Raw genomic sequence first — 22822 nt, forward strand, 5'->3', positions numbered from 1 at the left:
TGCCTGTATGTACATGTCATGATTCTTATACTTTCACCGTAACTTTCCAGTTTTCTCTGCTATAAGCTTCCTGTCGACCTGAATCGGGCATTCCTGATCCTGTGTCATCTTAAAGCGTTGCTGGCTTCTCCCCTTTCTGAGCTTGTCAGACTTAATCTTGTGGTGAGGCTGTTTGTGTGTGTCGGGGGACGGGACGACACTTATAATTAAAGAGAGTGGGGGGTGCATTAAAAAAAAAATGCTTCTCCATCTACTGAAAGCTCCCAGAAAATTCACTGCATTGTAGAAAGCTGACACATCAAGGAAGAAGCCTGCAGTCCAGCCTTTCTTGGCACTCTGATTTTCTACCACCAGGGGAATGTATTATTTGATATAGGGGGAATTGGTCAGACTCTGGGGCTGAGGGCTAAACTGAATGTGGCATATCAGTCATGTGTTTAGTGACTGTGTGAATGGGTCCGTCCTTTAGGGGGAAATTAACGTAATCGCCAATGAACATAGCTGTCGACTTTTCCCTTTTCTTGCGAGGAATCCTATTCGGAATAAGGGAATTTCCCTTTAAAAAAAGGAAAAGTTGACAGCTATGCTAATAAATGGTGCTGTTTGGGCCTGTGTGGTTCAGTGCCAACACAGATCCAGAGAAGGCACAGGGACACTTCGCTTGCCAAGTAGTTGACAAGAAAAAAGTGGCAGAGATTGGAAGCCCACTTTCTGCAATTTGACAGGCAGATAGATACAGGCTCAGAGTTTGCCACCCTTGCTGTTACCAATCTCATTCTTAAACCCCTGATAAGCTCAGGAGCAGCCAGTACAACTACCAACACATGGGGCCACTGAGAGGCATTCAAAACATCTGAATAAGCACCGTGTTGGCTATCTAATTTTCAAAGCACCCCGGCACCAAGTTTGAGAGCTGCTTACCATCCTGAGGGGAGGGTGGGATAAGGGGACACGGCAGTGTCTGCAGAGAAGGAAAAGCAAGAGGGGAAGAGTCAGCTAAAATGGTTGGGGTGGCGATGGGGAGGAAGATGAGCCCCTTGGACTGGGAAGGGAAAAGATGGTGGGATGGCACGATCCACTCTGTGGAGGGGCTGGGGTGGTAATCTGTTCATCCAAGGAAGGAAGAAAGGGAATCTAGTGTATTAACAGGGACGAAAAAAACCATCCAGTTGCTCCAGATCATGCTCATTTTATGCTTGTCTACAAGGTGGACCTCTTCTGAGCCTCTTCTGACTCTGCCAATATCCTTTTTGAGATGTGGCAACCAGAACTGTACACAGTATTCCAAATGTACAGAAGAGACAAGACTCTCTTTGGGGATCTGGCCCAAATAACGTTCCTCTGGACCCCACAACTGAAAATGCAGCTGAGTGCCCCCTTTTGCTGCACCACAGCTACTTTAGACTCCATCAGCATCCATACCCTCCCGGTAACCTCAGCATCATACAGCTGTGCTGCCTTGGGCTGATGGAAGATGAAAACACCTGGATGGAGGACACCAGGTGTATTGGGCATCCTGCCTGAAGCTCCTGTTAATTTACAACGCGCACAAAACTTCAACCTGACCCATCCAGCTGTCATTCTCCATAATAAAAACACAGCGTTTATAAATCCATTTCCCTGGCTTTATTAAATGTTCCACGTATGTACATTTTAGAGATTAATCATTTACAGGTCAGCCCACCCTGTTTCCTTCTTCCCTTGAGTCACTGGGGTGGGGAGCGGGGTGGGCATATTGGGGGCTTCGGGGAAAGGGAGGGAAGGCGTCGGCCACAGAGGAGAGTCTTAAAACTTCAACGGAAAAAAGTAAAACCAGAAGTGGCATGAAGGGCCCGGGGGAGGGAGGAGGCTCCCACGTTCTTTCGTCATGTCAAAATGCTTTTCATTGTTCAGACCATAATACGTTACGATTTTTAAAAAACTCTCAAACATGCAAACAGTAGAAAAAACATCTCTCTCTTTGTCTTTCTTTTGTCTCTGTTTTTTTACGCTGGCAGTGAAAAATAAAAACAAGTTCTCCCTTGTTTTCTTGAGTGTGCAGCTGGGTTCAACCGAAGTAGCAAATTCGGGGTACGTAGTGTGTCTTGGCGCCGTCAGAGAAAGCAGGATTCTGTAGCTATCGATAAGTTTCCAGAAGGTTTAAAGTCAATGGTCCAGGAGAGGACTAGCTTGCAACCAACGAGCCAACCGGAAAGGATGTTGCCAACCTGAACGGAGTTGTCAAAAGGCTTGAAGCTTCCACAGTTTATACTCTGGTTAGGAATCAGAAGGAGCAGGTGCCCAGTAGTTTAGCCAACGGACAAGGAAGTTGCGGCAGCTGCCTGGAAGTCCAGGTAACTCTCGACCAAAGTGGATCATCGGTCAACCCAAAGCATGGCACTTCTATGTCTATAAAGATCCATTTGCTGGTGACCAAGAGGCCGGATCAACCCCTTTCCTGTCCCTAAACAACGGTGTCGGCCTTTAATTGCTGTCCTCTTTGTTAATAAGGAAACCTCAATTTTTCAAAGGGCGGCTATAGAACGTTCAATGTGTTAAAGGAAACATTCATACCTTAAAAGAAAGAAAAGATGTTATCACCTAGAAATCAACATTTCTGGATCCAAGTGTTAAAATGGGGAAGGGTAGGGGAGGTCTGTGTTATGACAATTTTTTTAAAAAGTGGGGGTGGGGTGTAGAGATTTTCATTCTTTAGCTACATATTGGTGTTCCTTGGTTTTTTCAAAAGAAAAAAGGTCACATTGATGATGTGGCTTAATTAAAAACCTTTTTTTGCACAGTATAAATCAAACACAACCCAGAAACTATAATACAGTGAGGTAAAGAAAATGAAAAGCAAAAAATAATTCACCCACAATGTATCTTCAGAAAATAGCAACACAGTGATTTAAGAAAAAACAAAAACAAATTAAGCACATTTTTTTCTTTTTAAAGAAATGAACAGACAGCATAAAATGGCTATTAGTCTGCGTGTTCACCTACTAATCTCCTGTACCCACAGATCCACAGGGAAGTGAAAATGGTCTCATCCAACATTGATTTTCTTTTATATATATATCTATATATCTCTCTATATATATCTATATATATAAAAGAGAGAGAAAAAGAACTCTTTCTCTGGATCAAGCGGGAAAGCACTCAGACTTCCATCAGATCCAAGTCAGCATCCTCAAAGCCGTAGAACGATTCTGTCTCGCTCTCCCCTTCAAAGAGCTGGTGGAGGATCTCGGGGTTGGCGGATTCCTCGGCTGGAGTGACCGATGCCCCGTCCTGCAGCTCTGCCTCTTCCTCCTCCTCCTCCTCTTCCTCCTGTGGCTCGTTGTTGAGCTTCAGCTGCTCCTCCAGCGAGGCAATGAGCTCCTCCTGCATGTCGGCGTTGCGGGTGGGTGTGTTGGCCGTGCCATCGGGGCCCGGCAGCACACTGGCCACCAGGAAGGACTGCTGGACCAGTTCGGGGCAGTCGCTGATGACCTCGAGGGCCTCGGCCAGCCAGCACAGGACCAGCTGGAGGAGGATGTCCGAGTCGCACGTGGAGTCGGCCATCTCCTTGGCCTGCTCCTTCCACTTTTTGTGCAAGAAGTTTTTCACGGTCCTTTTGATGCAAACGTCCAGCGGCTGGTTTTTGGAGCTGCAGCCGGCGGGGACGACGGCCGGCAGCGTGTTGGAGGAGCTCAGCACGGAGAGGACCTCTTCCGAGAGGTGCGTCCGGTGGCAATCCAGGACCAGCATGCCTTTGCTGTTCTGGCTCTTTATGTGCTTGTGCCACACCGTGGAGGACCATGACTCCATGATCTCGTCGTCGCTGTAGCCGCCCTCCTTCACCTCCAGCACAATCGTCTCCGGGACGTTGGCGGCCTGCTCCACCCGGCCCCGGTAGAAGACGAGGGTGGGCAGCACGCTCCCGTCAGCCAAGATGGCCAGGACCACGTCGCACCAGGGCTCCCCCGTCCCCACCGTCTGCAAGGCGTTCTCCTTCCGGTCGTCGCTGCAGAGCACTTCCACGTCCAGGAAGAGGGAGATCTCGTCGATGGCGGCGATCATGGATAGAGGCAGATCCTGGGTGTGGATCTGCCGCTGCACGAACTCAATGAAGCAGCTGGCACTGCCCTCGACGTCCTTGGGCAGAGGGTGGGCCACCGCCCGGCGGTTGTGCGTGCTGAGGTTGTGCCGGAGCATGAAGCGGACGGCCCACTCGTAGGAGATCTTGAAGCCGCCTTCCAAGGACCGCCCGATCTTTGTGGCCTTCTGGAAGAGGGTCTCCTCGTTGACTGGCAGCTGCTGCTCCCGCTGGGTGAGCACCCACTCTGCCAGTTTCTCCTCCGCCTCAAAGCTCAGGTACTTCCCCTCTGACAGGGAGGCCACGTTCTCCTCCTGGAAAGCCTGGAACCGCCGAAGCCAGCGCCGGATCCGCCGCGGGGGGTTTTTGAAGTGCTCCGCCGCCTGCTCCGTGTTGCAGCACAGAGCGAAGAGGACCACCCGTAGTTTCTTCACCGAGAGCTGCTCCTTTCGGCTCGCCGGCTCAGGCGCTTCCTTCGCCGGCGGCTGCTCGTCCTCATCTTCCACGTTCAAGCACTCGTCTTCGTCCTCCTGGATAGTGGCGGGAGCCGGAGTGGGAGCGACGACAGGGGGTCTGTTGCCGGCTTCAGGCGCCTCCTTCTCTTTCTCGTCCTCAGGCAGAGGCGAGGCTGTGTTCACGGTAGCAGCTTTGATTGGCGGGTAGGTGGAGCTGGGGGCCTTCACACCTCTGTCAAATGGCTGGGCAGGCCTGAAGGGTGGGAGGAAAAAAGAAAGACAGGGAAGATCCTTGAGTATTTTTCTTTCTTTCTTTATCTCATCAAGTTTACACACCGCTTAAGGGGGGGGGGATCTCAAATTAAAATATGTATCTACATTCTGCACATCTGGGGAGGCTGAACAAAAATGTTTTTAGCAGGCAGTAACAAGAGTACAGTGAAGTCACCTTCCCTGTCAATACACAGGGAGTCTCAGAGTATGGGTGCTGCCACAATAAAAGATTTCTCACAAATGTGGAATGGGTATGATGTGGCACTTGTAACAGGGCCAGTTTTGCAGTAAAAGAAAGAGAAAAATCCCTCATGAATCTGCCCAGATAGGAGGGAAATAGGGGGAAATTTACCTTGAATGCGAACTCCAGGTGGAACCTGTTAGAAAAAAGAGGAAATAAAAGTATTGAGAGGCTGAGCTTGCACCAGGCGGCTTGTTAGCAAGGGACACATAAAAGGACTGGGTCACTGGCAACAGGTGGACTCACAGCACAGGGGCAGAGGGAAATCCAGGGGCGTTCTGGGAACTATTAGCCATACCCTGAGTCTGCACAGCAATCCATCACTACCCTTTTCCATCAGCATATAAATGCCTCTTAGGAAGGCGACAGAGAACCAACTGCAAGCAGCTCACAGACACCATGCTATGCTTTGCCCCTCCTTGGCTCCCTTACACACCAGACTAGCTACCCCATCCTCTCCCTGCCTATTCTGCCTTCCTGAAACTGGCCTTGCTCTCCTGAGGGCACCCTCCTGTTCAAGCCTGCAAATCTGTCTTGCCCCTCAGTTAAGCGCCGCTGTGGCCTGGTGATCTTCCTGGAAGAGTCCTGGACCTTTTGTACTTATCTAGTGGGCGACACCATTGCCTTCCCTTTATTTCCTGATCCCTTGTTGATACCCCAATGTGTGTGTCTCAAGGACACGTTCTGTGGACACGTTCTGAGAATTAAACCCAGATCCATTGCTCTTTGAACCCAGAGTCTCCTAGGCAGCTGCCCCCAAGTACTTCCATCGCAGTCTCTGAGCTGGTTGGGAAAGGAAGAGCAAAAAGGCTGGAAGTATCGAGGCAGTGGGAATGGTGGGGCCGGGATAGGGAGTAGAACTGAAATAAGGGCAAGAGTGAAGTGTTCAAACAGGCTTGCAATAAAACACAGAGGAAATGCCCCCCCCTCTCTCTCTCAAAAGAGAGTCTCAGTTCGAAACCATGGGAAGCTGCTACTAGTCAGTGTGGGCAATACTGAGATGGACCAGTATAAAGCCGTTTCCTAGGTTATAAGACACATGTGGTGGTGATGATTCTTTTTGGTGAGGAACTCTGTTTAAATGAGCAAACGCTGGGTTGGGAGGAGCCGTGCTGCATCATCCGATTTCCACCTGCCCCCTCCAGCCCTCACCTCGTAGGAGTACGTTGCTGAATTCGTGCGAGGGGTTGAAGACAAGGTGCTTGGCCATCGCGTCGCCTTCCGATGTGGCAAAGAGACAAGCCGAGCAAGCCAATCGCACTCCGCTGTGAGGCAGAAATGAAAAGAAGGAAGGTCATCCCTTGTGGTAGGATCTTGCCACCAGCAAGCATATTTGATTCCCAAACATCTTCCCTTGTAGACAAACAACAAGAACAACACCCCCTCTTCCCTAGCAATGCACATCTTGATTTAGGTGCTCAGAAGATAAATCACATCAGGGTGGGGAACTTGAAGCCCCTTGATGTGATTCTTTGGCGATCTTGTTATAAGTGCCAAGAATTCCAACACATTCATTACTTACACACACACACACACACACACACACACACGAAAACAGTCTAAGCCTCACTGATGAAGCATGTCAGAAAACAAGGTTTTTAAAACAACCACAGACCTTGCAGGGCTGGTTTAAAAAGTTATTAATTCAATGTTCAAAAAGCCAACCCCTCAAAGTGCTCTCTCCACTAAGGCTGGAGTCAAGCATTTTGAGCTGAGGTTCTGCAGCATTTGTACTCCAGACCCAGGAACTGCCATTTGCGATCAGCACAAAAGCGATTAGATAAATCACACACAGGAAAGCTCATGAGGCAAATCTACACTACAAAAATACAAGTCGTAACACCAGTTCAGCTCACAGACTTAAAATGGTCTAAACCAGCGTTTCCCAACCTGAGGCCCTCCAGCAGAGGCTTACTGATTCATGGTTTGCTTCTCTCCAAACAAACCACAAGCAAAGTCCTCATTGTCATTGCCATGGCTTTCTTTAACATAGCGGGATTAACCTTGCACATGAACCAAATCCCTCTCGTTTTAATTGTCATAGCTCCAGCCACCCTGCAAGGAATTCTGGGAACTGGAGGTTGCTGAAGAGGCTGAGAAGGCATTCTTGGCTTGACCACCCCCAACTGGGCCAGAGACTTACAAATATTAGGTGTGAAAGAAGGATTATTAAGGCACGTTTAGGTCCAGGGTGTAGACGAACAGCACACCAGAACATAAAAAAGGTGCTAGCTAGCAGGTAAAGAAAGGAAATTATTGTTCCAGGGAAATTTCTGCCTTACCAAGCAGTGTAGTTTTTGAACAAGGCCAAGTACTTCGGACTCTTGCGAGGAACGTGGTTGCTGGTAAAAAGAGAGCAAGCAAACACACACAAATGAGGAAAGAGAGCAGTTCTTAGGGACTCCCACAAGCCACCCACTTCCTTAACCGGGCCCAGCAAACACTTCGGCCCAGCAAAAGCGAGTGCACAGGTCCCAGAAAGAGAAGAGCAGGCACACTCTTGCCCCCTCCCACTTCAGCCGGAAGGGAAGAGTTAGTTGCTGCACCAAAAGATCAGAGCAGGAGGAAGAGAAAAGCGCTTGGCCTGACTTACTTGATCATGTGGTTGGCATAGGCGCGGGAGCAGCAGGTGCTGTAACGGCATAGCGAGCAGTGGACGTAGGTGGGGAAGTGGTTTGGGAAATCCGGGATTTCGAAGCTGCACTCGAGACACGTTTGCCGGCCAAGGACGCTCCTGCAGAGAGAAAGGGGGCAGCCGGTCAGGGGCTGGGTTCCAACAAAGGATGTGGGTTTTGCTAAGAGGGTTGCAGGAGGCTTTGGACCCCGGTTGATGAAGCGGCAGGCTAGTGCCGCAGCTGTGGACTCCTTCCTGGCTTGTTGTCCTGTATCGCCTTAAGCCATAAGGACCAGACACTTGCGTTAAGAGAAAAACCTTGAAGATGGAGTCCTGTTGCATTTTTTTATAATAAAAAAAGCCAAAACACCACCAAATTAAATGAGCAATTCTGTAAAGGACGTTTGGGTCATTGTGTACCCAAGTCAGAGTGCAGGATTTGGATTTTGTAGCTGGAGTGCCACAACTAGCCAGGTGTTCAGCTCACAGCAGAGAAGGCTTACTCCTTGCTCCCCTGGCTGGGACAGTGCAGGGAAGCATCTATACCAGGGGTTGGGAGGAACCTCAGGCCGAAGGGCCAAATACGGCTCCCAAAACTCCCTCCAGCAAGCCTGGACAGCACCAGCTGTCAAATGTAAAGAGGAAGCTGCAGAATCTGAACCACTGAACTGTACAGTCCCCCCCCCCGCCACAGACTGTTATTATTTCTAAGGGATATTTTAGTGGGAAATTTAGTAATGAGCTCTGACATCTTCCTGACGGCTTTCTTCTGGATGTTCCTCTGGTAAGGTGGGCACAGGAAGTTGGGCTGGGGGTCCGCCGAGGCTGAGAGCAAGGTGGTGTCTTGGAGGAGGCCTGGGGGCATGTCGTTGGCAGACAAGGGCACCGTCCGCGGCTGCCCTCGGGAGGCCCTGATGGTGACCTGTGGCGCAGAGGACGAGAGAGACGGCAATGAAAACACTCGAGCGCTATACAGATACAGATGGGGTTTCAAAAAGGAAAAAATCTCCAAATGATTCCTGCACCTCATTTGCATAGCCCCACCCCTGGGGAAAGTGGGAGGGGTTACCCACTCCCAAGTAACCTTCCTCACCAGCTGAGGGGAAGCCAGAAATCGAAAAAGACGGGGACAGAGGAACTAGCTGGAAATGTATTTTATTCATTTCTTATATTTATATCCCACCTTTCAAGGTGGCCTACAGACATCTCCTCCCCATGTTATCCTCACAACCGCCCTGTGAGGTAGGCTAGGCTGAAAGCCAGGCCAGGATCACATCTAGTCAGCTTCATGGATGATGGGGTGGCGTGGGAGGGGGAAAGAATTTGAATCCTGCTGAATCCTGAAGTCCAGAGCTCTACCCACAACAGGAAGATGGAGAGCCCAGGGAAACTATGCAAACAAGTCCACGCACGTTTCTGGTCCACAAAGATGTCAACCAGCCTGCGTGTCACTTTGTGCCTTAGAAAAGAAAGTGGCGTGGGGAACCACACAGACAGGGAACCTTAGTAATGTCTGCCTGCTAGATTGTGCAGTGAGGACTGCCTGTCTGTTCCCGAGGCCTGGCTTGATTTAAAAGAGAGGTGTGGGTGCTTCTGCCCCCCCCTCGCGCCCCCCTGGTGTCCCTCTCCATACCTTGGTGCCTGGTTTTAGCCCCTCCAGCTGCTTGGGCTTGCGGAAGGTTTTGTGGTGCTGCAGCTTGTGCTCAATCTTGTCCTTGGCAAAGAGGAACTGCAGCCGGCACTTGTTGCAGTGATAGATGCTCTTCTTCTGCGGGGGGAATTGGAGTGGCATTGGAGCGGCGTTGGCGCAGCAGCAGACAGTAGCTTTTGTCGTAAAGGGAAGGTGGGGAACCCGCGGCCCCTCCAGATGCCGCTGACATGGCCAGTGTGGTCACCCCTTGGCTGGTGTTCTTACCCACCTTTATATACCCACAACAATCCTGTGAGGTAGTCAAAATAAAAAATTCCTTCCAGTAGCACCTTAAAGACCAACTAAGTTAGTTCTTGGTATGAGCTTTCGTGTGCAGGCACACTTCTTCAGATACACTCTCTATAAGGGTCTGGTGACTTCTGTTTCAGTGTATCTGAAGAAGTGTGCAAGCACACGAAAGCTCATACCAAGAACTAACTTAGTTGGTCTTTAAGGTGCTACTGGAAGGAATTTTTTATTTTGACTATGGCAGACCAACACGGCTACCTATCTGTAACCTGTGCGGTAGGTTAGGCTAAGAGGCAGTGACTGGCCCAAGGTCACCCACAGGGAGCGCCACGTGGCCAAGCAGGGATTTGACCCCTGGTCTCTTCCAGGTCCTAGGTTGACATTCTAACCCATGGGTAGGCAACCTAAGGCCCGGGAGCCGGATCTGGCCCAATCGCCTTCTCAATCCAACCTGCGGAAGGTCCAGGAATCAGCATGTATTTACATGGTTAGAATGTGTCCTTTTATGTAAAATGCACCTCTGGGGTTATTTGTGGGGCATAGGAATTTGTTCATCCCCCCCAAAATATAGTCTGGCCCCCCACAAGGTCTGAGGGACAGTGGACTGGCCCCCTGCTGAAAAAGTTTGCTGACTCCTGTTCTAACCACTACCCTCAGGACTCTCCTGCCTCATTCTAATGCACAGGTAGGCTTCAAGATAAAAATAACAATAAGGGTGGGAAATCAATAATTATTTCTATATCCCTGCATCTTCCCCACCACCCCCCTTTAGAATTTTTAGTCCTGGGTTTTACTTTCTGTTACATTCTCCCACTACCCCTTAAAAGGGAAGCTGAAACCAGATACAGAGTTGCAAGGCACCTTTGGGAAATGAGCCGGAGACCTCTACGGCCTCAGGGGTTGAGCTGAGGAGGAGGAGGGCCAGTGAATTCAGCTGGCCTGCATGGCATTCCCAGTCACCAAGGGGACCAGGTGAGCGCTTCACCTGCAAGGCCAATTTACCTGGTGCCTCATGAAATGCTGTTGGAAGGCGTTGCCGTTCTTGAAGACCTTGAGGCAGTAAGGGCAGAGGAGGTGCCGCGTGTCCTCGTGGACCATTCGGAAGTGGCTGTCTACTTCGGAGTAGAGTGACGAGCGGTACTGGCAGACCTGGAGGGAGCCACGAGCACAGAAGCATGGATAGACTTTTTTTTTCTTTTGCAAATTACAGTACAGTAAAAAAACAACAACAGCAACGCCGAAACGAACAATCACAGATTTCTCGTATGTTACAGTATGTTTCTGGAAAGAAGTGATAAGCATTAAAATCAGGGGAGCAATAAGTAAAGCAACTATCTGATACAAGCCCTCCAGATTCCAGCATGGGTAGCTGGAGGCTGTGAACTCTCCAGAGAAGGATCGGACCTTTCTTGTCTGGCATTTTGCCTTCAGCAATGGCTTAACGTGGGAAGCTCATAATTATTTTCGTAAACAACTTTGAGGTGGTTTTAAAAATTAAAAAATAAATAAAAATCAAGGGGTATATAAATAAATAAGGAGTGTGCGAAGGCCATGGCTCTCCCATATCACTTTCTCCCCCTGCACAGAAACTCCCATACATCAGAAACTGGTATTCAGGGGTAGACTGCCTCTGTGCATGGAAGTTCCATTCCTACTACATTGTAGCTAACAAAGGGGAGAGCAGGCTGGCCAGACCCAGTGTGGATTCTCAGTTTGTTGAAGACAACTGGGTTTTTTTTGGGGGGGTGGGGGGGTTCTCCATACCTGGCAAACATAGGGCATCTCCCCTGGCTTGTGAGTGTCCTTCATGTGCTGCAGGAACATGGGCTCGCTCTCGAAAGCCCATTCACAGATCTTGCATTTTGCTGTAACGCAAGAGGGAGTCTGTCAAAAAGGAGGACGCCAGGAGGATTCAGATGCCACTCCAAACTGCAGAAAGCTTGCAGGGCCCGGCCCAGGAACAAAGTCTGGGTTGAACCTCAGATAACCATCCCCACACCCCATTAAGGGTCTCTGTTGGTCATGAAACAAAATCAGGCAACGCAGAAATGTGCCTGCAAAATAATTTATATTTAGGTTTAGTTTCCCATTCTCCAGGACCCAACTGCAACTATGCCTAATTACATGCAGCTCAAATATGCAAATCTTTCCCCTTTCCTCTATCGCCTCCTGCAACCCCCTTGGGGCAGGGAGCAGCCCCTGGTACTCTGCAAAGTCAAATGGACGCCCTGTAAATAATGCCACTGTTTCCTGCCCTGTCTGTGGTGAGCAGAGCGGACAGTCCTCCTCTGCACCAAAGGAAAAGGGAACCTCTGAAGGAAGCCTTTTTTCCAGTGCAGGCTGAGACCATCATGGAGACCCTTCCCATCTCACCCTGCTGAGATGTTTTGTGGGGGGGGGGGACGGACAGGGGGAGACACTTTGGGGCAGAGCTTACTGGTCGATTCGTAGGGGCTGTGTACATTCTCCAAGTGGCACTGGAGCTGGAAGGGCGTAGAAAACTGCCGGTAACAATGCTGGCAGATGGTGTGGACGTCCACCTCACCGTTCTGCTGATCCAGCTCGACGTGGTGCTTCATGTGGTTCATAAACCTGGAGGCATGGGGGAAAGGAGCAGACGTTTCTGTGGTTACTTCAGGGTGGCGGGGGGGTGGGTGGGAGAGAAATCTCTTCCTGCCTGTTTCCCCTTGCTGCTCACTGCAGGCAGCAGCTCCGAGTGCAAAGTGTGCCTCTCTGAATATTGGTTGTTGGGGAGTGTTGGCATTGGGCTAGTGTCCTGCACATGGGCTTCCCGGAAGAGGCACTCTGGCTGGCCGTTGTGGGAAAGGGGATGCTGGATGGAGATGGGTCCCCTTTGGCCTTTGCAAATCCTCAAACGGGACCCAAGCAGAAGAGCCTTATTCCCTCCTGCAGTTCCCAGCAACTGGAATCCAGAAACATGACTGGCTCTGTCTGTGGAGACAGAGCATGGCCATCAAGGCTAGCGGCCAAACGCAACAGATAAACCTCCTTAAAGTGGGCTGGCTCTCTTTAAGACCAGAGTGGGGAGTCTGTGGCTCTCCAGCTGATGTTGGACTGCAAAAGCCCCCCCCCCCCGCATCTTCCTGAGGGCCACACCTCCTCCTCCTGTTGCTGGCTTTGCCACAGCCCTTTCTTCCTCCCCTCCCTGACAATGCTTCACCCATCACCGTTTACCGGATGTTGTTTTTGAGCCTCTTGGTGCAGTGCGGGCAGCGGAAGGACGTTGGCACCTTGGGAAAGTTGAGCAGCTGGTTCACCTTCCCGCCGTCCCGGCCGTAGTAGAAGTCGTCCACCAGCATTATCAGCTTGCTCTGCGCCCCGTCGCCCGTGCCGTCGCTGTGCTCAGAGACTTTGGCTGGCGGCGAGAGGGCGGGGATGGGGGTGGAGGAGGGGGGCGAAGCGACGGCGGCTGCTTTCTCCGGGGAAGGGGGCTTGGGGGCTTGGATATTTGGTTCAGACTCCAGGGGCTTCCCTTTCTTCAGGAACTCCACCATTTCAGGGCAGCAGTACTGAGGAAAGAAGGAGGAGGTCCTCGAGTTAAAGTTAATATATGAATGTAAGACGAGAGCTACTGGATCAGGCCAGCCCAGCATCCTGTTCTCACAGTGGCCTACCAGATGACTCTGGGAAACCTGTGAGAGGGATCTGAGTACAAGAGCACACTCCCGTCCGTTCCAGCAACTAGTATTCAGAAGCATCCCTGCCTCCGACTGTGGATTTGCTTAAACAAAGGTCCTTTCGCCTTTCAGTCCTGAATCTCACTGCCTGAATCAACTTTGCAGGGTGACATCACCACCACCCCACTCCCTGAACTCCCAGTTTTTTAGCAACAGCCATCGACCTGAGCTTCTGCTCTGGGCAGACACCATAGTCCTTTGACTCTATTCACGGCTGCCAGCAGGGTGTAACGCTGCAATGGCCTTGATCTCATAATTCGGGAAGGAGGTTACTTACACACATATGGCCTCTTAAAGCTTCAGTGACTCTAAACTGGGCATTGCACCGGGGACAGACTTTCCGCCCGCTGTCCTGCAGGTCGAAGGCGGGGATGGGGGAGGAGCTGACTGTAATAGGAAGAAAAAAGGAGAAAAGGTCATGGCTAGCATCCAGAAGCCCTGCAACTACCTTTTTGGACTTCTCGCTTGGGCTGGTCACATTTTTCCTTTCCTTTCCCCTGGATCTCCCTTCCCACCCTATGTAACAATGGAGGACAGAGCTATCCAGGCTGTGCTGTCAACTCTCCCATAGTGCACCCCATCTGTTTCATGCACATAGGAGTGGAATCGGGAGGGCATATTTGCATGGCACCACCCCCAGAGTGAGTGGGAGGAGTCACCCACGTAGTACCATCCTCCATCACTAGGGAATTCCAGTTTTCTGTGCAATGGGCGGAAGTGAAGCTTGATGCTGTGGTTTGGGACCAAGTTACAGTCGGAACCTGCCCAAGCCCAGGCTGCTGGCAGAGCTTACCTTTCTGCGACGAAGACTCCGAGATGCCTACTCTCTGGGGGACATGGGCCGGGCTGTTGTTGGAGACCACAATGGGGCCCGAGCTCTGGCCGAGGGAAGGGACCGTGTTCAAGGTGTTCACCAGCTTTGCCACCTCGTTGCTGTTCTCCCCCGTCACCCCGGGCCTTTTCACCGTCACGAAACTTGCAATGCTCACTGTCAGGGAAACAAGCGGTTTTAAGTAGAAGAACAGGGAGATGGAGCAGAATGTTTTTATTATTATTGTTAGATGGAGAAAGCAGGAGAGGGCTGGCAAGCTTTCAAGGTATGTTACAGGGCAGACAAAGCAGTTAATAGAAAAACATTAACTATATTCCCTTTGGAAATATAGACCCAAGCAATTTCTGTGTTTTGGTAACAAAAGGCAGGAAGTGCATTCCTTCCACACACACACACCCTTTCAAAAGAGATGAATCGGTAGACAGAGCATCTGCTTTGCATGCAGACGGTCCCAGGTTCAACCCCAGGCTGAGCTGGGGAAAGGACTCCCATCTGCTGCCAGTCAGTGTAGACAATTCTGAGACAGACGGAGCAAAGGTCTGACTTGTTATAAAGCAGCATCCTAAGTTTCTTGGAATGAAAGACAGATAAAGGCTTGCAAGAGTGAGAGACGTATCCTGTAAGCCTGCTGGAAATGGCAGGGACAGGAAAGCAGTGGTCTATCCCTTCCCTCTAGTAGACTGGCTTTTAATATCACTTTATTTCCCTCCTTTGACTTGACATCTAAGGAATAGTAATAAGCAACTGGAGAACATTGGAGCCCATTGGTCATCGGCCTTTGGATGGATTGACTTAAATACCTTTTGTATATATGGAAGCGAGGTGTTATTAACAGGGATGTTGCAGGGACAATGTTAATAAGCAGGAGCTACTGGGCTGGGTGCCCCAGGTTCAAATCCCTGCTTACTGGGTGACCTTGGGCCCATCTTTTCTCAGCCTGAACGATCTCACAGGTTTCTTGTGTGAGGGATGAAATGGTGGCAGTGGGATCATGTATGTGCTATCCTGAGTTCTTCAGCGGAAGGTTTTCTTCTTCCCTCCCCATCCCTTTTTCCTTTTGTGCCATGCCTTTTCAGGCTGTAAACCTGAGAGGCAGGGATTGCGGCATTTTTTAAAAAATTGTCACCTGTTCCAACTGAAGAGTAAATGCATAGATGCTTTAAATAATTTTTTTAAAAATGTAATTAACAAATAGTCTTGTAATGCACTGGTTAAAATCAATCATTAATCGACACAAGCTGTTTTTCTTATATTTGCTTACTTTCACATTTTGCCCTTCCCTGGAGTAGAGCGGAAGTGTTTTTCCTTAGCCCACCTCCCAATCAGATGGACAAACACAGAGCATTTGCTGTGCCATGAGCCCCACATGATGCAGGGGCCGCAGCAAAACCCGGGGGCCGCAATGTTTCCCAGCTCCTCCAGACAAATGAGGACCAAAGTAACACCATTTTCCTTTTTCTTTCATTTTTAGTTTCCCTCTCCACGGGAAGTCTTACCTAATTTGGGGTTAGTAGCTTGAGTGGACTGCCCTGGCTGCTGTACAGTTAACTGTCCCAGTGCGGTTGGCTGTGCTGGAGTAGGAGTGGTGGTGGTGGAGGAGGTGCTGGGAGAGGACTTACTTTGTGGCTGGGCCTGGGACTGCGGTACTGTGCTCCGGATGGTAAGGGTGGCTGGAATGACCGTCGTGAACGTGTTGGAAGACGGCCGGACCGGCATGGCCGGACCAGGTCTCACCTGGGCCATTTGGGAGAAAACCTGAGGGACGCCGACTGCAGGCTTCACAAACTGGGTGCCTGGGGCTGCAAAGGGAAGGAGGGCACAGTTACCGTCCCGTCGGTCCTCGAGACTCTCCTAAAACAAAACTTATTAAGGAGGTACCATTCCTCCGATGGATCAAATCAGTCAGCTTGTTCATTTCCATTAATCCTAGAAATTCTAATCAGTTCCAGGAGACTCTCCTGGAAAAATTATTACTGCTGTTATAAGGAAGTGCCCTTCCACTTATGGGGCAAATCAGTCAACTTGCCCATTTATGCTAACTCAAGGCACTTTAGAGCCATCTCCATATAGATGGAGCAGGAAAGTCTCTCAATTTCTTGCTGCGATGAACCAGGGTTTTTGTTTTGTGTGGTTTTTTTATTTTTACTAAATACATGTATCCTGCAAACACATCATCCTCAATCCAATTAAAAGTTACAGACACTGGTCAAGAAGTGGCCATACTTTGTAGATCATTGCAATAGGAATCTAGGAAATATTAAGCTTGGAAGACATTTATTACCTGCCCTTCACCCTAAGGTCCAAGGGCGGGTTACAACACTAAAACACAATATTAAAAACAGTTTAAAACAACTTGCTCGTATTGGCAGAAATATTATTTGTACAATTCTCTAAAACAATTACATATTGGGCTGTTGATGTTTGATAAGATTTAAAAACGGATTTTAATGTTCTTATTTTTAATGTCTGTATGACGCAAACTGCACAGGCTGAAACCAGGGGTGGCGGGAGATTGCCTGTGGTCCTCTAATTGCTGCTGGAGCACAACTCCCAGCAGCCCCAGCAATTAGAACGGCCATTGGGCAGGGATGAGGGGCTGGGAGTCCAGCAACATTTGGGGGGCCACAGATGTTCCCCACCCATAATCCATAAGAAGGCAGTCTTCCCTACGCCCATCATGGAAAATGCGCTCTCTCTTTTCTCTTGCTTTTAACAGAAGTACGCAGTAAAAAACCCCTGCAGACTTTAAGCCATGACTTCGGTCAGCCATGAATCCTGGTTTACCATGCAGTGCAAACTGGTTTTGTGGCTGAGACCTGGTGCGGCCCCCACTCTCCCTCCACCTCCTGCTACCCTCTTTCTACTCCTGTACTTTTTGTCCCGCCTTTGATAAGCCTGCCCTCGCGCTGCATTTTTTGTAAACCCATATGAGGCAGAGAGATGCTAGATAAGCGAACCTCTAGGATTATATATATATGAAGGTAATATATTCACCACACTTTCTTTGGCTAAAGAGACACAGGTGCATAGGAGCTCTGTACCTTCAAAGGAGGCGGGGCTGGGACTACGGAAGCCCCTCCCACTGAAGGTGGCAGCAAAAACGTGAAGCTTTTCGCATAGCCCTGCCTCTGCAGCCCATACTCTGGTGCTGGAGGGAAATTTCCTGGGCCTCTTTTCTTCCCTTTTGACACCTACTGGCCCAGCAGCCTGACCCCTCCTCACTTTCACAGTTCCAGCCTCTGCTTTACCTGGGACAAGGGTAATGGGCCGCACTGTCTGGCCTTGCTGTACATTCAGGACAATCCCAACCTGGTTCATCGCGTTCTGCACAGGCCGGACGTTTCGCACGGGGAAACCCTGCAACGTGCAAGCAAAAAGAAGTGGCTTTAGCAGGCTTATCTGAACAGCAGGCCTGGGAGCAGACAATGAGGAGTGCTGCATGCTGCAATTCCACAGGAACTAAGGGACCTGGGTAGGCTTGTCTAAACACAAACATTTTTAGCATTTAAATTAAATACAAATTGTACAAATAAATTAATAGTGCAGAATTTTTTTACATAGAATTGTTCAGTCTGGCACCGTATTATAGAAGTTTCTGAATTATTATAACATTGAGTAAAAAGTGTACACAGCTCTGGGGATGAGTGGATTCTCTTAACATTTCAGTCAGCTCATTGATCAAGGTGTCACCCTGCTGGCCCAGTCAAAGTCTAGCACGGAACACAGTGACAGGCCAATGGTACCATCCACCAGCTCCAAATGTGAAAAAGAAATAAATGAACTACACATCTGCATAAAAACAAACCAGGAATGTGCCAGGTACTCATAAAGAGTTATCAACAGAAGAAGAGCTCTGTCGGATCCTCAATGTGGCAACATACAGAGTGGTCCAAAAGTATACTCCTTTAGAATCCACTTTCTTTGTGCGTGACTCCAGTTCGCCGTCATCATTCACAATAACAGTATAATAATCCTTTTATCTGACTCCACTATTCTTTCCAACTGCCAGCCTGAAATGTAACTGCCACTTTGTTGTGTGTCAGTGATGTGTACCCATATCATCTGTTGTGGTGAATTCCACTGATTCAACTGTATACCTACTTTGCGGCCACCCTGTACTTCCTGCAAGAACCAATGAGATGCCTTTGGAAAACCCATAAGCTGGGCAAGAAGGGGGGGAGCATACCCTGTTGACTGCGCCCCCCCCCCAGCAACTGGTATCGAGAGGTAGAAGAGGTGCTGCCCCTCCCTCACCTGAGTCGTGATGAAGATGGGCTGACTGGTCACCGGGGAATTGGTCACATGGTTGGCGTTCTGCATGACCTGCACCGGCCGGAGGACTGGCTGGGTCATCACTGTGCTGAGGCCAGAGCCTGGGTTCTGCGTGAGGATCAGAGGCTGCCCGCCTTGCTGAACGAGAGGAGTCCCAGCTGGACAAAAGAGAAGGGCAAGTGGGCAAAATCATCATTGTCACCTGCCCTACAACTTCCAACTTCAGATTAGCTTTGTCACTTCAGGGCCAAACAGTGGCTTGGAGGACTGGTGGTGGAGTCAGATGCAAAATGGCGCTCCAGTAGGATGGAGCAAATTATCGACTGCATATACACTGGGATTCCCAATATTATTTGAGGGAAAATACAACTTCTTAAAGTGGCATCAAAGCATGAATGTGGCAAATGTGAAAGTGGGTCATTTACTTAATTGGCAGGATTGGTACTGGCCACAGAATCCCATTTTCCTTGGCAAAGTATTAGGGTGAGTGGGATATCTGAAGTGTGTGGCCTGCAGATCCTAACACTTGCCCCCAAACCAAGATCCTCCCATCCAAAGCCGCTCCCCTTACCGCTGTTGTTAGCAAAAAGCGTCACTAGTGTCTTCTTTGTGCTGTCGCTGTTGGGTCCTCCACTGCCGCTGACAGATGTGGAGGTTGTGAGGCCGCCACCAATGGATGCGTGAGCGACGATCGGCATTGGGGTGGCAACTGGCTGCACGCTCACCGAAACTGCCGGGAAGGAAATTCAAAACGGTTTACTGCCTGCAGGTACGGACAGAGAGGACATCCACATGGCTTAGCTCCTTGTGCAGAAACACTTAGTGGCTGACTGACACCAGGAAGGCACCTTCACTCTATTCCTTTCGGCACCTGCTAAAAAAACCATTTTTGTTTAGGCAAAGTCTATCTAGACACCTGGTATTTAGCTCATCATTGATTTTAATTATTGTTTTAATGTTTTAAACAGTTCCCTTTAACTATTCTTACTGATAATTTCATTGTGATGAGGCTGCATTTTAAGATTTTAATGTTTCAATATTTTAATTGTTGTATTTTAATCATGTTTTTAAGTTGTATTCATTCAACTTGTTTTTATTATTGCTTGTTAGCTGCCCTGAGCCTGGGCTTGGCTGGGGAGGGTGGGGTATAAATAAAAATTATTAATTATTATTATTATCTTATTATTTCTGTAAACCACTTTGAGATTTTTTGCTCTTTCTTACAATGAAGCAGTACATAAATTTTGTGGGGGGAAATAAGTATCTGCCAACCATGAAAGGCTCTGGATCTGAAATCCAGAAGGGAACTAAAGGGAACTAACAGGATGGAATGGTCCTCCATACCAAAAATAAATAAATAAATACATAAATAAATAAATACATACATACATAAATAAATACATAAATAAATACATAAATTTACTTACTGAAAATAAAATAAAAATCCCTGCAGACAGAAAATCAGTATATGATGGAGCCTTATCTCACTCTATTACACTAGTTGTCTATATGCAAGGATTCCTTCTTTATTAGAGGAGAATCCAAACAGATGAATGAACCCCCACCTTCAGCATGAAGAGTGATCCTCCACTGAAAGTAAGCAAACCAATAATCCCAGCGCAGAGAAAATTAGCATGTCATGGCTGAGGGTGAAAGGTGATAGCTTTCTACATGCAGGGACATATTTGGTTTCCTGTGTAGAAGCAGGCTGGGAATGTCCCTACCTGAAAGTCTGGAGAGCTGCCGCCAGTTGGCGTAGATAATACTAGATGGACAAATGGTCTGGTATGGTATAGGGCAGCTTCCTATTGACCTCTCCAGAACCATGGGGATTGGAATATTGCTATTATTTTTAAGGGAATGTCCACAGCTTGGTGCTGGGTCATCTGCTTTGCATGCAGAAAGTCCTAGGTTCAAACTTCGGCACGTTCAGGTAAGGCTGGGAAAGACATATTGTCTGAAACTCTGGAGAACTGAAACAGTCAGTGTAAATGATACTGAGCTAGATGGGCCCAAAGGTTTAGAGAATAGCTTCTCTCTCTGTCTCTCATAACCTTAGAACTTGGGGATATCCAATGAAGTTGAACACTGGAAGGCTCAGGACGGATAGAAGGTAAAGGTAAAGGGACCCCTGACCATTCGGTCCAGTCGTGACCGACTCTGGGGTTGTGGCGCTCATCTCGCTTTATTGGCCGAGGGAGCCGGCGTACAGCTTCTGGGTCATGTGGCCAGCATGACTAAGCCGCTTCTGGCGAACCAGAGCAGCGCACGGAAACGCCATTTACCTTCCTGCTGGAACGGTACCTATTTATCTACTTGCACTTTGACGTGCTTTCGAACTGCTAGGTTGGCAGGAGCAGGGATCGAGCAACAGGAGCTCACCCCATCACGGGGATTCGAACCGCCGACCTTCTGATCAGCAAGTCCTAGGCTCTGTGGTTTAACCTACAGCGCCACCCGCGTCCCTCTCAGGATAGATAAAAGAAAGTATTTCTTCATGCAGTGCATAGACTATGGAACTCGCTCCCACAGGAGGCAATGATAGCCACCAAGATGGATGGCTTTAAGAGATGTCTGGACAAATTCTTGAAGGACAAGGACATCAATGGTTACCAGCCACAATGGCTAGGCTCTGCCTCCACAGACAGAAGCAGCAATGCTTCTTGAATACCAGTTCCTGGAAGCCACAGGAGAGGAGAAGACTCTTGTGTTTGAGTCTTGCTTACAGGTTTCCCACCGGAATCCAGTTAGGCACCGTGAGAACAGGCCATTGGCCTGATCCAGCAGGGTTGTTCTTATGTACCTACAATCATATAGCTCAGAAAAAGATCGAACATCTCACCAGCTGCTTCTCAGAATCTAAGAACCAAGTCTCACATACCAATCTCAAATTGAAGCTATTCTTTATATCAGCCAGAAGGCAGGGAAGGAGCAAATCAGAACAGCCAGACAAGAAGACAAGCTATTAAATGTGCCAATCTGTCACACCCACAAGGATATTAATAGCTAGGGAAGAAATAATGGGGTTTCCCCCCCTGTGTCTTTGCATGTAAGACTAAAGAACAGAGACTGAATTCCATTGGTAAAGGGGTTGAAGATAAAACTACCGGGTGCCCGATTTCCCCATTACTTTTTATTTCAGTTCTGGAGGTGTTGCTGAACATGATAAGAAATGACCAGCAGGTCAAAGGTGTGCAGGTCGGAGCTAAACATTATAAGTTAAGAGCGTTTGCAGATGACCTAGTATTGACTTTGCAAGAGCCAAACACTAGTACGAAAAAGGTTTTAGAAATAATACAACAGTTTGGCCAGGTAGCTGGATTTAAGTTGAACAAGCAAAAAACCAAAGTTTTAGGGAAAAACTTAACAGATATGGAAAAGGAGAAATTTCAAGAGGAAACAGGTTTGACTGTGGTAAAGAAGGTGAAATATCTAGGGGTTTACTTAACATCTAAGAATGTGAATTTGTATAAGGACAACTATGAAAAATGTTGGTCAGAAATTAAAAAAGATCTAGAAATATGGTTAAATTTGAAATTGTCAATGTTAGGCCGAATTGCAGTAATCAAAATGAATGTATTGCCTAGAATGTTATTTTTGTTTCAGACCTTGCAGATTCTTGACAAGATGGAATGTTTTAAGAGGTGGCACAAAGACATTTCGAAATTTGTCTGGCAGGGCAAAAAGCCCCGAATTAAATTTAAGATATTGACAGATGCTAAGGAAAGAGGGGGTTTTGCCCTGCCGGACCTAAAATTGTACTACGAGGCAGCAGCTTTTTGCTGGCTGAAAGAATGGATGCTCCTCGAGAACACGGACATCTTGGATCTGGAAGGTTTTAATAATGCTTTTGGCTGGCATGCATATCTTTGGTATGATAAAGTTAACAGTGCCTTTAAAAATCACATTGTTAGAAAAGCATTGTTTAATGTTTGGATAAGATATAAAGATCTATTGGAAAACAAAACCCCTAGATGGGTCTCACCAGTGGAGGCTAAAGCAGTGAAGAAACTCAATATGGAGGTCGGATGGCCGAAGTATTGGGAAATTTTAGAACAGGATGGAGATAAGTTCAAACTACAAAGTCAGGAGAAATTGAAGCATAAAGTAGAAAATTGGTTCCAATATCGTCAAATAATGGAATTTTTTAAACAGGACAGGAAAATCGGTTTCCAGGTGGAAAAATCAAAATTAGAAACCGAACTGTTAGAACCCAATACTAAGAATTTATCTAGAATGTACAACTTGCTGTTGAAATGGAACACACAGGATGAAACAGTTAAATCGGCTATGATCAAGTGGGCTCAGGATGTTGGACATAACATTATGTCAGCTGACTGGGAATGGTTATGGAACACCGGTATTAAATTTACGGCATGTAATGCCTTAAAGGAAAACATTATGAAAATGGTATACAGATGGTACATGACCCCAGTCAAGC

General features: G+C 48.3%; 1 protein-coding gene across 4 annotated transcripts in view; it reads right to left on the reverse strand.

Annotated features, from left to right (window-relative positions):
• Positions 1-1611: 1611 nt before the first annotated feature.
• Positions 1612-22822, reverse strand: part of POGZ (pogo transposable element derived with ZNF domain) — a 41755-nt gene continuing 20544 nt past the window's right edge. For 3 of the 4 annotated variants that reach the window (XM_083476945.1, XM_083476946.1, XM_083476947.1), the window contains exons 3-19: positions 18953-19111; positions 18364-18539; positions 17358-17466; positions 15606-15908; positions 14071-14265; positions 13555-13664; positions 12775-13109; positions 12017-12171; positions 11344-11444; positions 10582-10728; positions 9274-9408; positions 8390-8562; positions 7620-7760; positions 7309-7368; positions 6179-6291; positions 5138-5162; positions 1612-4765 (exon numbers count right to left, since the gene is read on the reverse strand). In XM_083476945.1, the coding sequence (XP_083333071.1) occupies positions 3139-4765; positions 5138-5162; positions 6179-6291; positions 7309-7368; positions 7620-7760; positions 8390-8562; positions 9274-9408; positions 10582-10728; positions 11344-11444; positions 12017-12171; positions 12775-13109; positions 13555-13664; positions 14071-14265; positions 15606-15908; positions 17358-17466; positions 18364-18539; positions 18953-19111 (4064 nt within the window). In that variant the 3' untranslated portion in view covers positions 1612-3138. The remainder of the gene's footprint in view (positions 4766-5137; positions 5163-6178; positions 6292-7308; positions 7369-7619; positions 7761-8389; positions 8563-9273; positions 9409-10581; positions 10729-11343; positions 11445-12016; positions 12172-12774; positions 13110-13554; positions 13665-14070; positions 14266-15605; positions 15909-17357; positions 17467-18363; positions 18540-18952; positions 19112-22822) is intronic. The other variant, XM_083476948.1, reaches the window with a different exon arrangement.

The sequence above is a fragment of the Podarcis liolepis genome (assembly GCF_965112155.1).
Source record: "Podarcis liolepis genome assembly, chromosome: 15".
NCBI classification, from domain to species: Eukaryota; Metazoa; Chordata; class Lepidosauria; order Squamata; family Lacertidae; genus Podarcis; species Podarcis liolepis.